General features: G+C 37.6%; 1 protein-coding gene across 14 annotated transcripts in view; it reads left to right on the top strand.

The window, feature by feature from the left end:
• The window catches only part of FOXP2 (forkhead box P2), a 244793-nt gene that overhangs the window by 82310 nt on the left and 145839 nt on the right, over nt 1–16644 (top strand). For all 14 annotated transcript variants that reach the window (XM_083182764.1, XM_083182762.1, XM_083182768.1 and 11 more), the window contains one exon: nt 3793–3882. In XM_083182764.1, the coding sequence (XP_083038890.1) occupies nt 3793–3882 (90 nt within the window). The remainder of the gene's footprint in view (nt 1–3792; nt 3883–16644) is intronic.

Consider the following 16644-nt stretch of genomic DNA (forward strand, 5'->3'; position numbering starts at 1 on the left):
AAGCAGCCGCAATAACAGTCCATAGTCAAGAGATTGCAGATTGTGATTGGTCTTCCTACTCACATCCTTCACTGTTGTTGGCTTGCATATCTGATTTACTAGTTCTATGTTACAAATCTGCCAGAATCTCAGTAAAAAAACAGCTGTATGTAGTATCTTTTGGACTGTGGCTAAAGCGGAGAGCATGTTAGTAAAATATTTTGAAGCATGTAGTGAAACTTTAAATGTTTGAATCTAGTAATATACTTACTGATGTATATGTAGAAATTTGGGGATTTTTCCATAAATAAGCAATATGTTAGATTACCTCCTGTTAATCTTATTGGAGGACCTTGCAGGTGATATCAGTTACATCACTATGGAGTGCAGGCCTCCATGTGACATCAAAGTACTGACAATATGTGCAGCACCCGGCTCCTGCGACTGTGGCAGGTATTCAATGCTTTGGCGAGTCCGGCTCACTGCTCACTGTTCTGGTCTCGCAGTGACCTCGCCAAAGCACTCGTCACTTTTGTTCTCCTTGTCATTTGTTCAGCCCGCCTTATTCAATGCTTGACCAGGTCGCCGCCCCTCTGAGCGAACTTAGCATAATTGGGCGAGTGTAATTGGGTGTGCTGTAGCTGGGCGTGCTGTAGCTAGAGAGAAAGATCCATTTCCTGCAGGAGTGCGCTTTGCTCTCCACGTGAGCTGGGCAGATTTGTGTAGCGTGTTCAGAGGATTTTAGTAAGCAGAGGATTTATTACAGAGGTCAGTCTTTTGTTCAATAGTTTTTAATTGTTTGCGTGTTTTAAGGGCTGTTTGCTTATGCAGTGCCATGTCAGGTGCTGTCTGGTGTGGTCTTGTTTAGTTTCCATGGTTGTAAATAACTAGGAGCATTACAAACTGCTTTCTTATTGGTCACCAGGAAAATAACATAATAAAATCGAAATAAATTAACTGAGGAGTACAGCAATAAGCCATTTGCAATAAATACATTACAGTACATTACAGGATTTTTTTAAACCAAACAACACAAACAAAAATAAAAAAAACCCACAAAGATAACACTATCCTTCACCTAAAAAAGATGACGAGGAGAAAACGGAGAATGTCGCTTAAAAATAAAACCTGCAGCACTCGCTCATTCTGCATTGAATAGACTTTTGGAGAGAGACACTAAGGGGGGTATTCAATCTTCGGGTCACGGCAGACGAGCTTGCTCGCCTGCCGTGACCCAGTCCCGTTCTCGGTCAGCTCGACCAAGAACATGCAGGCGGGATTCAATGTCCCGCCTGCAGCGGGACGAGAAGGGGGCGTGGCCGCGAGTTGTGGCCGGGAAGTGACGAGATGCAACCGGCAGCTCGTCACTTCCCGGCTGTTCTCGGCAGAACGAGCCCGACAGCTAGAGATGTCGGGCTCGTTCTGCCAGGAAACCCTGTTCAATGCTGTTGGGGAAGACAGCATTCAATAGGGCCCGTCGAGCATCTCCCCCACGGGAGATGCTCGACGGCGATTGAATATCCCCCTAAAACTCCCATTGAGGAAATCCAGCGAACAATGGGGAGAAGCGCACAGCGAACCATGTGACCATCGATAGTTATTTTTGGAGAACATGTGGAGTTGAATAGAGTGAGGACCAAAACTAGTGAGAGAAGTACACTTCTCACTGAAAAAACAGCATACTCGCCATTAAAAACAGCGAAAAAGGAGCATTGAATACACCTCATTGTTGGAACCATCACTGCAGACTGGCTGGTCCCTGGGTGCAGCTCACATCTCAGGACCCTCACAGTGACAAAAATGGAGTTTCATACTGAAAGACCATGCCCCCTACCCTATGAGGCCATGCCCCTTTCTGCCGGTGCATAGCTTTGCTGCACACACTTTTAACAATATCTCTGTACTGGGTGTCCATCAAGGTAAGGATGCCGCTACGTAATATAAAGGTATCCTATTTGGATCTGGCTTCATTTGCATCTTGCTGTGACTCCACTAATCAGCTTTTGTGTTTCAGTCAATAAACCAATCAATCTGTGGATGGGAATAGCAAAATCTAGGAGGTTTGCTTCCTCAAAAAAATAAAAATAAATTGCGGTGACCACAATAAATGTAATTCAAAATCAATATGCAATATTCTGGAAACTATTGCTCCAATGAGATGATACATTACTGGAACCCCTTTCTTTAAGATAACAATAGAACAAATAAAGAAGTGATGGATCCAAATAATAAAATAATTATTTTGAACAACACAAATAAAATTATAAAATTATAACTAAACATGGCCGGTGATTCAATTAAAATAAAAAAAAATACATTCATGGAAACTACAGTATATATCATATTAATTTAGACATTAATACATATTCTGAATGTTGTCAGTACCAGTCTATATGTAGAAAACTGTTCTGTATCAGTTCCGTTCTGTATCAGAAAAAATCCAACAACAAGTCCCCTCCTCAGCTTTCTTTATGCTGGACTTTATTATTATTGGAACTCCCCTCCTGGGACTTCTTTAAAGGAGCACCAAACTTGTACTCATGTCTGGATGTGAGTCTGGACCCTGAATAATATATAACATATGGATATATATATATATATATATATATATATATATATATATATATATTATAAAATAACTAGATGTACCTTATGCCAACTTATTTCAAATAGCCTATGGAATGGGTTAAACATCACCATCACAAACAATTGACAGTTTTGCTGTTCCAGAGCATTGAAAGCCAACTGGTGAATCACTATTTTTCTTATAGAAAAACTTATTTTAAAAAAAAACATAAAATATGCTCAAAATTGCATATAGATTTATGAGGTTATAGATTTATGAGGTTATCTGAATAACCAAAGATCATGTCACATGACCACTGATATCTATATATCAATATATACAAACTAGCTTATTCTAGCAGTCACAATAGGTGCATTTGTAATTTTTTATTTTTTGATAATTTGATTTTAAAAGGGAAGCTCTCAATAAGCAGCATGTTCTCATTTGCCTTTCTAAATCTGATAGTAGCAACTTGCAATTGATTTTTGGGTACTTATGTAGTATCTGGGCTGCCGATTTCTAAATCGGGTCGGATCGGGAGATCGCATCGCATCGCATGCGACCATGCGATTCGATGCGATGCGATGCGATGACCCGATTTTTCCATAGGAATCAATGTTAAAATGGACTGAGTCCATTTTAACATGGAATTCAATGGGAAAAATGGGTCCTTTTCATACCCCTACTATCCAAGTGGGCATGGAGTTGGATATAAACCTGTGGCGAGCGTAGCGAGCCACCGAGCCCGAAGCGTGGCGAGCGAAGCGAGCCCCGCGAGGGGACGAATACCGTCCCCTCGCGGGGCTCGCTTCGCTCGCCACGCTTCGGGCTCGGTGGCTCGCTACGCTCGCCACAGGTTTATATCCAACTCCATGCCCACTTGGATAGTAGGGGTATGAAAAGGACCCATTTTTCCCATTGAATTCCATGTTAAAATGGACTCAGTCCATTTTAACATTGATTCCTATGGAAAAATCGGGTCATCGCATCCGATATCGCATCCGATATCGGATGCGATGCGATGCGATATCGCATCGCATCGCATCTGATTGTATGCCTTAACTTAAGGCATACAATCAAAAAATCGGCAGCCCAGATACTACATAAGTACCGATTTTTGCTTTTACAATTAGTTATATGTAACTCTAAATGTTATTTGCGTAACACCTGCAAAAAAAAAGTAATACATTCTGTAGGTCCATGTGGTTCAAAATTCCTTATATTCCTGTTTGTGTGTTTGTATCTAGGCTCTTCAGGCAGCGAGACAGCTTCTCTTACAACAGCAGACAAGTGGACTAAAGTCTCCAAAGAGCAGCGAGAAACAAAGACCACTTCAGGTATGAAGGCTGATTAAGAAGCGTAATGGAGCTTACTAGTAAATTGAACAGTATATTAAACATATGTACTAATAGAGTAACATTTTAAGATGTCATAAAAATTATGTATAACTATTGTACATGTGAAGTAGGACAAAGAATATTTCTACTGATTTACTTTTTATATTTCACTGAATGAGTTGTGTTGAACTTTGCAAAAAAACACCAGTATCGCCTATTTCTAAATGATTAAAGCTATAACTGTTAATCTATAGAGTGGGCAGTGAAACTCACAGTACAGTACTTCTATGTAGCCTTTGAGCAATAAAAGGGAAGGTCCTTGAAGACACATAAGTTGTACAACGAGTTGAGACATTCAACACCTTAAGGCGAATATCTGAATGTTGTTTGGGATAGGTTATTTGTGATGTTCAAAAGTAGTTTCCTCTTTTTTCCAAATTTTATAAAAAAAAAAAAAAAAGTACTTTATATAGAAAAAAAGTTTAGTTTTACCCGCAGCAGAGTAGATTTGCTTGTGGCAACATCTTAATTCCTAACTTTGGTTTTAAATAATACAGAGAGTAAGTAAAAACCTGTCTCCCTGAGGAGCCCATGAGAATGCTGTCAGAGAAATGTACCTGTTTTCTCCCTCTAAGAAGTGGAGAATACTCATGCACTAGCACAAATTGAACTTTGAATGTTTAATTTATTTTCTCTGGAAGAATTTTTACGAATACGCATGAAGGTAAAAATGTAAGATATACAAAATGATAGATATCAGCTATGCTTTTGCAATTTTTTCTTTTAACTTTGGTTTCCTATCTTTAAAATATTTTACAGAACAGAAAGTTCTGTAAACTCTGACACTTACAAACTATCCAACTGATGTGAGTCTAGGGAGCATATTAACCTCATCGTCTAAACCTTATATACAAACACACTTTTTCACTCAGCTTCAGTGCTCTCTTACAAAGCTTTAAATCGTTTGGTGGTTCCAGATTCAGCCCATACACCAACTCCCCTATCCTCATCCAATGTCTTTATCCACAATTTATGTCCCTGTAAATTACCATTTCACGTTTGTCTGCCAGACACACAGACAGGGTACATTTGTGACTGTTTTCTGCCTGTTTGTTGATCAGCATGTATTATTATTTTATTAACATTATACAGTTGTTTTTCTTTGGCAATTTTTTTTTTCAAAATTGTTTGAAATTAAAAATAAAGTATACAACACATGGTAACAACATGCTTGGCTGAACAAGAGTAACTGTAGACTAAGAAGGTACTAAAGTAAATATGTGATGCCATATTTTTGTGTGAATACTTGTGTCAAGATGTTGGCTACTGCAGCGGTGCAGGATTACCATGCTCCGTTTATAAATGTAGGTGTATAAGCCTTGTTATGTTCTTCATACAAAATTAAAATTTTGTTTTGTGAAATGAAATAAATTCAAAAAGAAGGGAGAAAAGAGTATTTAGGATTTTCTCTTAGGGGATGGGGGAAGCTTAGAACATTGTCTCTCCACAAAAGGGGAATCAATATAGCATGTCCCCACAGATGACTGAAGCCAGGTCTTGGCCTATACTTTGAAAAGTAGTACCTTTGACACTCTTCTGATGGGCTTCATATGAGCATTCTATAGTGCAGTTAATTCAATTGCCATATTAAAAATAATATAAATCTACAAAACTAACATATTATAAAGACAAATCCAATGTCCACTTACTCTCATGATGTATTTGAGATTTAAAGAAGAAAAAAAAAAGTTGTTTAAAAGCATAAAAGTTGTCATTAATGGAAGGGTTTGCAGTGGTATTAGATAGTTTTATTCTCTCAACCGCCTGAATTTCTACAAAGAAATGTAAACCTATTTCTGAGATCAGTTGTAAAAGCTTACATTCAGGCATAACTTTATTGAACTTCATATGATTTGATTCAATACAGTAAATACAGTGTATTCTTTTCTCATGTGTTTGTAATGGTAGAAATTACATAAACACATTCAATGGCAATTTCCTTGCAATGTAGAGTTTAACCCTTTGAGTGCCGATGTTGCTGTGAGAAATCCTCAAAATATCCTCTAAAAAAGGCCAACAGCGACTTTTCTTTTTATATAAATATATGCAAATACTTCCAAGTCAATTAATTGAAGTTTAGTTAAATATTTTGAGGATCTCTCAAAGGGTTAATTAATTCCTGGTCACATTGAGGGTTGTTTGTATTGTTAAGCATTGTTAAATGGTTAAGATGTTATAATTACATTCTATATTGGATTGAAATATGGAAAATTATCAAATTTACCATTGTGACAGAAGTTCAGAAAAGTTTGTTTTCGGGGATTTCCCGCTTTCATAAATATGTACCTAGATACTTGATCAGCCTAGAGAGAAATGTAACATTCTAGTAATGTATGTGGAGTCACAATCATCTATAGCACCATAATGGTACACTTTAGTTATGCATAATTATTCCAATAATAAATTAAACTTAAAATTCTATCCATATTTATTAATTATTTATTAACAGTTTCTTATATAGCGCATACATATTCTGCAGTGCTTTACAGAGAATAGTTGAACATTCATATCAGCCTGTCCCAATCTATATACCCTACCACATGTACACACACACACACACACACACACATTCTAGGGTTCATTTTGATGGAAGCAAATTAACTCACCTGTATATTTTTGGATTGTGGGAGGAAACCGGAGAGCCCGGAGCAAACCCACGCAAATATGGGGAGAATATACAAGCTTAGTTAGAGCCATGGTGGGACGGTGGTACAGTTAGAGCCATGGTGGGAATCGAACCCATGACCTCATCGATTGGGTGGCTTTAGGTAGTGTATATATTGTTGACTGTCCAGTGTATTTTAGTTTATTGTGAGTCATTACTTGATTTAGGGGAATATTAGCATATAGTGAAATAACTGGTGAAAAAACATTTTTCTGTTATATGAATGATCTAGATATCAGTGTCTTTAAGCTTTCTCTTATACATTGGTGTTTACAGTACATATACTGCAAAAATTCTTACTCTTTTATATCCATCTCAGGAAAGATGCTTTTAATATTTTTTTTTTTTCAATTTTTAATCTATTTTTTTTTCTTGTCAAGTGGAAAAGAAAGACTAGATTGGGTTTGGTTCATTCAGTGTATAGATCTTTGGTCGACAACCTTAATTAGGATGTGAGCTACTTAAGAAAAATGTAATATTCCGAAGAACTACTAAAATATAAAAATAAAAAACTGGTAGTTTCTATACTTTGAAAAGTAGTCTGCGTATGACCGACTTCCAGCCCTTGGCCCACTATGTTTATTTGACCACAGCATGCAGCATGAACGCTCTTCTGTGTATCGCCTCTACATCCCATAGAGACTCCCATTTACCTTTCTGCTTACCTCTGCTGTGGTGTCAGCTGTGCTGCTGTCTTCCACTGGTAGTGCTGATATTTGTGGGTCTCCGACACAGCTTTTTGTCTGTTCTAGGACAATGACACTGGATCTCCCTGCAGCTTCCTGATTCTAGCTTTCTGCCTTGTGGTATGTCCCAAAATCAGGTTCGGATTACAGGCACTTTGTCAGAGGTAACTTCCTTGTAACTGTTTCAGCAGTATTGCCGCTAGACGAGTCACCAATATTATGACCGTGAGTTACCGATACCTTGGGAGCTACAGGCTGGAGACCACTGTTTGAGGTCAACCAGAAAAGGTTAAGATTCACAATGTTGACATGGTAAAAGGGATGAGACCAGAAAAAGGTCGACATGAAAATGGTCTACACATGAAAAGGTTTAGATGGGTGTTTTATGTCTACATGAGTTTTTTAGATAATGGAGATATCAATTTTTATCTTGTTGCACATGGACAACCAATTAGTGTACCACATCCCCTTGCATATATCCCTTCACTGTACTCGACTTGACCATTACTAACCATATTCCACGGGGAAGGTAAAGTATAGTATGAAAATATTTTTTTTGTGAAAATCTCATGTTAACCATATGCTATGTCGACCATTATCATGTCGACCGTTTGATCATGTCATATTGACAATGTTGATCAAATACATGTCATCATAAATAAACCAACTATGAATCATTCATTTTAAAAAGAAAGACCAGTTGTTGTGCATTATTCAAGGACAATGTAATTTTTTAAATCTAAACACTAGAAAAGCCTAATTATAATTTAGGGCCTTATTTTGGTTCATTCTTTCTGACAAAATCCTTCTTAGATGGGCAAAACCATGAGCACTGCAGGTGAGGCAGGTGTTACTTGTGCAGAGAGAATTAGATTTGGGTGGGGTTTTACTTCAAAGTGAGATCTATATTGCAGTGTAAAAATAAAGCAGTCAGTATTTTCCCTGCACAGAAACAAAATTACTCACCCAAATCTAATTCTCTCTGCACATGTTACATCTGCCCCCCCTGCAGTGCACATGGTTTTGTCCATCTAAGAAGGATTTTGTCAGAAAGAATGAACCAAAATAAGGCCCATAGTTACTATAGAAAGTGTCCATCTTTATAGTAAATTATTCTTAATGTCCTCTTGTATTAACACAGAATGCAAATCCAGGCATAGCAGTAGCCGTGCTTAAATAAGCTCCTGCTACAATTAAGTAAACATTAAAGACCAATGGGACTGTCTAAGCGCTGGTTTGTGTGGCATAGCATTGTGGCAAAGCATACGTTTTATGGTAGCATACACAGCAAAGATAGGGGATGACACATCTGTATGGGATATTTAATGCAAAAAAAAAAATGGGAAGAAGGTCATTGGGGAGGGGGGGTTGCACTTTTACAATGAGTCAGTAAAAAGTCACGAGCCTATTTTTTCATGGTCACAATAATGAATGCTTATCGCAAAGTTGGTTTAGCCAGAGGCAAGTGGAAAAAAATCACCAGTAAATGCTGGTAGCGGTTCTTATTGGATACCTCTGGGCAGGTACATTTGCTGTGGTAAATTGCTGTGCATAATTGATTACCGCCCATCATTTTTTTAAAAGCTACATTTACAGGATGGTTATTTTTCAGGTTGAGCATTTTCTACAAAATACAAAAATAAAAACATGTCAATATATGAAACTGATTTAGCATACATTGTTAATCTATATTTGTAACAAGATGACTTGTGATAAAGTAATCACATTACTGTAGAAAGAAACATCATGCTTGACACATTAAAATATGTATTGTACTAATAGTTTGACTTTGTCAAATACATTGGTAACAGATTTATGCAGAGATGTATACATTTATCACACGGTATATTGTGAATAAATGTATTCAGCCATATGATTGCTACAATTTAAAACTTGATAACAGCCAATTGGGTGTATGTAATCTCACTGAAATTGCAAACAAATCTATGTCCTTATCAAAATATCATACATAATGCACCTGTGTCATAAAGATGTATACTAATTGTAAATGACAGAATACACTTCGCTAAGTTTATTGTTACTGACAACACTAACCTGTATCACCCTACACGGTCATCTCAGCCTGTCAACTACTTAGAATCTTAAACTGCAAATGTTCCATAGCTGTGCATAATAGTATTTACATGTGGGGGTAAGGTTCTTTTTTTTTTTTTTTTGATAAATATTGCTATTAAAATTTTATTCTATATAGCTTTATTATATGTAATTAATATTAGTGGAAAAGGTCAGTTCTGAAGTCAGAACTACAGTATACAGTTTATAGTTATTTCTACCAATAACGTCACTTCTACCATTAGTGGATGCTGCCTTTGCAAAGAAATCAAGTCATATAATGCATGCTAACAGAGTATACATTTTATTTGTGGATAACCTTATAGTTTCAAATGATGTGTTATCTATAAAATAAGAGAGAAAGTCTTTCTGTCAGAGTTTTGTACCTGGCTCCACCTTTGCATGGTAATCTAGTTTGACCAGAACAAGGTTTTTGGCTAAGATTGAATTTCATTAGGGCAATGGAGCTCTATATGATTGGCACCAACTAGGCTAAGGAGTCTCTGAATTACATTTTTTCTTTACGCAACTTTGCACAGGATGTCTCCCAGAAAAACGCACTGATCTGATGGCACTTGCTAGTATGTACCAGTGGGGGGCAGGCAGAGACCTAACCAAGGATCAAATGTCAAACTGCACCTGCATTGACAGGTACTAGCAACAAGAAAAACTAGCGAGGTTGAAAATATTTCCTACAACTGGATATACCAGTTGGTATTGTACATTTGAAGATCATTGAAATTTTCTTAAATCCCTTCTTTTGATTTTGATGCCCGAGAGTATGGTTAAAAATTATTAACCAGCCTCTCACTGATAATAAACAATACAATTAAATAAATAAATAAAAAACAAGCATGTTTATAGCTTCTACTTTTGGTATAAACATTTGGACCCATAACATTTGGACTCGCTATTGAGGTGTCCATTTTCTGGGCAAACTGTATAGAAAAAGCTGTTCCTCTATGTATTGTCACTAGTTTTTCTATGTTCTAATCTAAGAACTCTGATATACTTGCATTTACTTTTTTCATTCATTGGTACAGAACAAAATGTTTTACACATAAAATAATAGATGTGAATTCTAAGGATAAAAATAACAAAACATAGATTGTGCCTAGTACTGTACTGTACTTTAAAGTGTTTGAATTTCTGAGCTCATTATTTTAATGGGTGGAGACTGCCAGGAACAGAATGATGAATAAAATATGTATTTATGTTGATTAAATCTGATATTTGTATTGTACATCTATTCAGGAAAAATATCTTAATGTACATTTGCATTTATTCTTTTGTCTCTCTCATATATGTAGATTGAAATGCTTTGTCCAGCACTTCATGTCCTCTAAGCCTTTGTACAGAACACTGTTGATTATGAAATGTTCAGTGATCACATTCCACTTGTGACTTGAGTACCCATTACTACATCACCACTGCAAAGTAATCCTGGCACAATAAGTTTGCATTTTCTTCTGGTAATTTTACTTAAGAACCTTACATTAAGAGGTATTATACAGACAGAACTAATGCTATAATGTGATTCAAGCTCACTGCTCTATTTCTAACACAAGTATAGAAATAGAGAAAATAAAAGATAGATAGGTACAGTATATCTATCTATAGGTAGAAACATATTCTATATATAGTTGTCTACCTAAATATATATATTCGAAAGCTAGTCTGCTACCTTGTACAAACATGCACAAACACTTGCCTCTGTGTTTGTGCATGTGTGTGATAGAAGAAAGAGGTAGAGTAGTTTCACTCACTGCCAACAGGTGGCAGTGTTTCGAAGATTAACGGACATTAGATATATACAGTGCCATATTTTCCAGAAGGAACTCATCTCATATGCCTGTCCTGGGCCAAAATGTACTTTCCATAAAATAAGTTTTATTTAATAAGTTATTTTTAAGTTCCTTATTTTCTAATATATATATATATATATATATATATATATATGAGACGGAGGGGATGCGGCACTCCAGGCGGGTATAAAACTTAACTTTTTTTCATGTCAGCAGAAAACAGCAACGTTTCAATGCCTGTACGGCATTGTCATCAGGCATTGTAATCTTTTAGCCATATGACAATGGCATTGAAACGTTGCTGTTTTCTGCTGACATGAATAAAAGTTAAGTTTTATACCCGCCTGGAGTGCCACATCCCCCCTGTCTCCTGTATACTCTATGCCGCTGCTGGCACCCAGCAAGAAATCATTTAAAGTGGCTGCGCTGGAACCCATGGAACGTGTTATATATATATCCAATCTGTTTGGCGGGCGGCACTCGGAGGCTCAAGAAAATCACGTTAATAACTGTAGAAGTGCTTTAATGAACAACGTTTAGGAGCTCTTGTCCCCTTCTCAGGATGGGATCCTGAGGAAGGGGACAAGACCCCAAAACGTTGTTCATTAAAGCACTTCTACAGTTCTTAACGTGATTTTCTTGAGCCTCCGAGTGCCGCCCGCCGCACAGATTGGATATTCCACAGGCTGTCTCAGCCTGACCTGAGGGCACCAGAGCAAGATATCCCACACATATATATGTATGTGTGTGTGTGCGTGTGTATCATTGGTGAGATCAGGTGCAAGAAATATAATGTGGGCCCCAACCCAATTTCACAATATGCAAAGTGGCAGTGGGTGACAGGGAGAGGCAGAGGGAGGCAGAGTGTGACAGGTAAAAACCAGTGGGTTGAAGAAAGAGGTTAGTAGAAGTGGTCCCCTTAGTCCTCAGGAGCCACGGCACTAATGGTAGTTCTGCCTCTCGCCCAGACCCAGAGGTCCTGTACAAATTTGTCCAGAAAATAGTATTGTCTGTATCTACCTATCTAATTCATGTTATGCTATTTATTGTTTGACATCAGTAGAATTATAAACTATCTACCATAGTATTTTATTTTCATCGTTTTAGCAGGTATGTTTCAATTTTAATAATAAATAATATTTCCAAACTGTACAGTAATATATGTAGTATACCTAGTATTAAAAAACATGCACATTTAACATTTAATTACAATATGCAAGTAGGAAGATGGAAATATGGTGAGGGGATAGCATTTAAAGATTTCTGTACAACTGGGTATAATGGAACATATGGGAATAGAAACTTGATTGATGCCCCCTTTTTCTAATATGTTTCAGGTTTGCACAAAAAAAAGCACACTAAAAATGATGATCCCTGGACAAAATAATACTGTGTTGGATTTATTATCTCTCATCCTGATGGTTTTAATGTTCAAGTTAAAAGTAATACCTTTGCTATAAAACAGGCCTGCAGCACATTGCTTTGCAATTCTAGTAATCCCCTTTGGCAGGACTAAAGGCTCAGAGAGGAAACCCCATGTTAGGATGTATGATAATATTATTTTGTTACAATATTTGTTGGTATAGCAAAAAATTACTGTATGAATTCTTTTAAATAATTCAAACAGTGTTGTTTGGAATTAAAACCTTCATTAAAAATAATAACACATAATTAATTTATTATTTTTATATAATGATATGAGAAAATATTATTTAAAAAAAAAAATTATTTGTGTGTCAATTAAAAGTCTAGCAGCTGAAGTGTCTCTGCTGTTGGTTTTGTTTGTGTGCTATGATCTGAAATCCTGATGTAAATCACAGCCTCACAAATCCCATTCTTGAAAATATTTAGGGGGTATCCAGGTATTGTGCTGCAGACCTCCAATATGCATCTGCTCAAACCATCTGCCAGAATGTGATGCATCCAATCTTTGGCAGACCAGATGTCCCTAACAGAAATGAATCGGGAGAAGAATTGGACAAACCAGTCTCAGGAGCATACACACTCCCTTTGAGTGCCAGCTTTACTGTGAGCGATTCTCAAAATATCCACTAAAAAATGCCAGCATCACCCACAACAACTGTTCTTTTAGAATAAACAAATACAAATACCGCCAAGTCAATTAATTCATTAATTAAAGTTTAGTTAAATATTGCACACAAATAAAGAACATTCACTGTGAGTGGCGCTGGCATTTTTAACGAATATTTCGAGAATACCTCACAGTAAGGTTGGCACTCAAAGGGTTATGTATGACAAGACCAGACAAACAGGATTAAATGAAACCGGTGGTTGTGTTTGCTTAATGCACTCTACCAATGTCTGACTAAATACAAGGTCAGAGGTTTCATTGGATGAGAATTGGACAAGTGTGTACCCAGCTTAAACTATAATAGCATATAAGGAAAAAGTTATAAAGAACTGAATATAAGGATTCAAACCAAAACCAGTTGTTGTGGTGAATGCAGTGTGAAATACAATTTAGTACTTTTCCATTTAATGTTTTTCTATATATGTTGATGGTTGGCAATCATGATTGCTTCTTATCAATCCAAGGGTAACATGCCCCTTCATACAACGCTTAACTTGGTTGTTTTTAAACTATAAATATACTGTAGATTGAATATATTTAGCTTATAATCACACATTTATGTTGATTTAACCATCCTTTAACCATAGAGGCTCCAAACCTTCCCAGGAGCTGGATGGAGCTGCTTATATTCTGACCTGTTGTTATTATTATAATTTTTTCTATGGAAGCATGCACTGAACATGTGGCCTATTTATTACACTTGGCAAGAACAATTTTTCAAACTATACCTTTTAAAGATATATTCCGCTCTCTGTACAGTGAGTATGCTTTTTTTTGCTAAGTCTGCTCACACATAGTGGGTTATCTTTTATGTATTGTTCTTCATAAATTACATCCCATTTATTAAGATAATAATATATAATTTCTAGTGACAAACATTCTATTTAAAAAAAAAACTGGTTATTGAGGGGCATCGTATGTTGGAAATTGCAGATATACACACTGCAATTATCGAATGCGTTTTGGGCTATATCGCATTGCATGCAATTTGCATGTGATACGATGCAATCCAAAGCTAGTTCAAAAAGTATGTGCAGTACATACTTTTTGAACTGTGTGATGGGATTCCCACAGGAGCGAGCATCGCATCGCAGAGCAAAAACGCACAGTGTATGGGCACTTTAACACTGATGGGAATAATTTTCTGGACTTTGCATAACCAAATGTACTATTGGTAACAATATGTTGTAGAAATGTTTGGATTAATATGTTTGGTTTGGTTTCATCAGGTTTTATCCGGGAAATTTCTAAATATAATATGAATGATTTAGAAAATTTAAGGTAATTATTTTGTTCTGTAGGGACTTTGCTCAACATTTCATATTTGCCTGGAGCCCCACATTTTGTTTAAGCAGGCTCTGTAGACAAATGTGAACAGGTTAGAATATATTCCTAATACCAATTTACATCATGATTGCAAAAGTGCAGTTTAAATTAGGTGCTCCTTAGAGACTAAGAGGAGCTAGTTTAAGGATATGAAAATGAAAGACATTAATGTAAAGGATCCCAACTAAATTTGTAGCTGTTTGTACCTTGTTGACAGTAGTAGAGATCATACAATAAATGATAGTTTAGATCAACTGTATTTACCTAATGGTTAAACAGGGTTGGTGTAGCGCTCGAGTTACCTGTGTGCGAAGGGGCTGCAGACCTAGAGTGGTCCAGACTCTGTTTACAAGTGGTTTGCAGATGGGGAGGTACTGCGCTCACCTTCTCGGTGTTTGTATGGTGTGAACTAAATAATATGTGAGGCCCCAGATTATTAAAGAATGACACTGCAATTGACTTGTGCTTAAACACTAAGTGGTGACTACTGACACCTAAGTAAAATGATGAGAGGAAAGAACAGATGTGTGCAAACTGATTTCAATGTTGACCAATCAGAACGAGAGGGGTGGAGCCAACCTCCCCTTATATTCGGGACCTAATCACAGTACTGACACCCTTGAAAAAGGCCGGACCTCGGCTGAAACGCGTTGGGACATACACGCCCACCTACAGCATCAAGCTTCACACATCCATCGAAGTCTCCTCCCTAGTGAGTCGAGCGCACGTCACTCCAGTGCGTCGCGCTGCTGGTGACGCAGGCCCGCACCTCCGGCAGTCACCGGCGCACTGTTGTAGCAGCGTGCTCTACAACTGGCACCCCCGATCCGGGACAACAGGACGCCGGTGGCCACTACTTCATCAACGGCTACCTACAACAACACCCGCAAAGCGGCAGATTCAAGGTATGTCTGGATGCACCACTGGGGTGTCTTGGGACGCCAACCTCCGATGACATCCACATACCTCTTTTGTTCTGGACTCTTTTTTCGGGACTACTCATTGCAATTGTTGCATTCATCCACCCGCCCACCCTTTTCCCTACCCACCACAGGACATCGTTGCCCCACCTGTGGCCCCCACATCCACCTGCAAACGGACACCACTCACTGAGTGGAAGTTGCATGGTGGTCAGCCCCAGCCCCAATTCCCTGGTTTTCACAATAAATGTATTTGCACACATCTGTTCTTTCCTCTCATCATTTTACTTAGGTGTCAGTAGTCACCACTTAGTGTTTAAGCACAAGTCAATTGCAGTGTCATTCTTCAATATTCTGGGGCCTCACATATTATTTAGTTCACACCATACAAACACCGAGAAGGTGAGCGCAGTACCTCCCCATCTGCAAACCACTTGTATTTACCTAATAATGCAGGCCCTATTGCACATCTACAATTAACTTAAAAGCAAAGCAAACATTATCGATACAAGCAGTCAAATAAGCATGCGATTTCCTTCTTGCCGGATCTCATTGTAGCCTCTATAAGTGTCAGTTTTGCTTCCCAATAACTCCATCTCTCAGCCAATTCTCAGTATGTGATAGATTCACTACCTGCACATGCAAAATACTAGAAGAGCAGTTTATTAAAAGAATGGCATGCCCTTCCACGCACAATAACACTCTCCGCTAGACTCCAAACTTTCAAGTGTTCCCTGAAAACTCACCTCTTCAGGCAAGCCTATCATATTTAAGTACCACACGCATAACCCTCTGAGGCACTTATGTATTATAGCTTTTCTTCTGGACTTGCAACTTGGTGGGACTGCTATGCTATTACTGGTGCCAATCCATGTGTTTCCCTTCTATGCCCCTATAGATTTTAAGCTTGCAGCAGGGCCCTCTTACCTCCACATCTGTCTGCTATTACCCAGTTTGTTTGATCACTGTCTACAATTGTAAAATGCAAAGGAATCTGCTGGGCTATATAAGAACCTGTAAATAAATCTACAGCCCACTTGCACATTCTGTCAATGCTGAATGGCGGATATCAATTTTCATTTAGAAATCAGCAAAAAACAACATGCTTAAAATCCCTGACTAACCAATTTTAGTC

This window comes from Crinia signifera, chromosome 4, assembly GCF_055691185.1.
Source record: "Crinia signifera chromosome 4, ASM5569118v1, whole genome shotgun sequence".
NCBI lineage: Eukaryota > Metazoa > Chordata > Amphibia > Anura > Myobatrachidae > Crinia > Crinia signifera.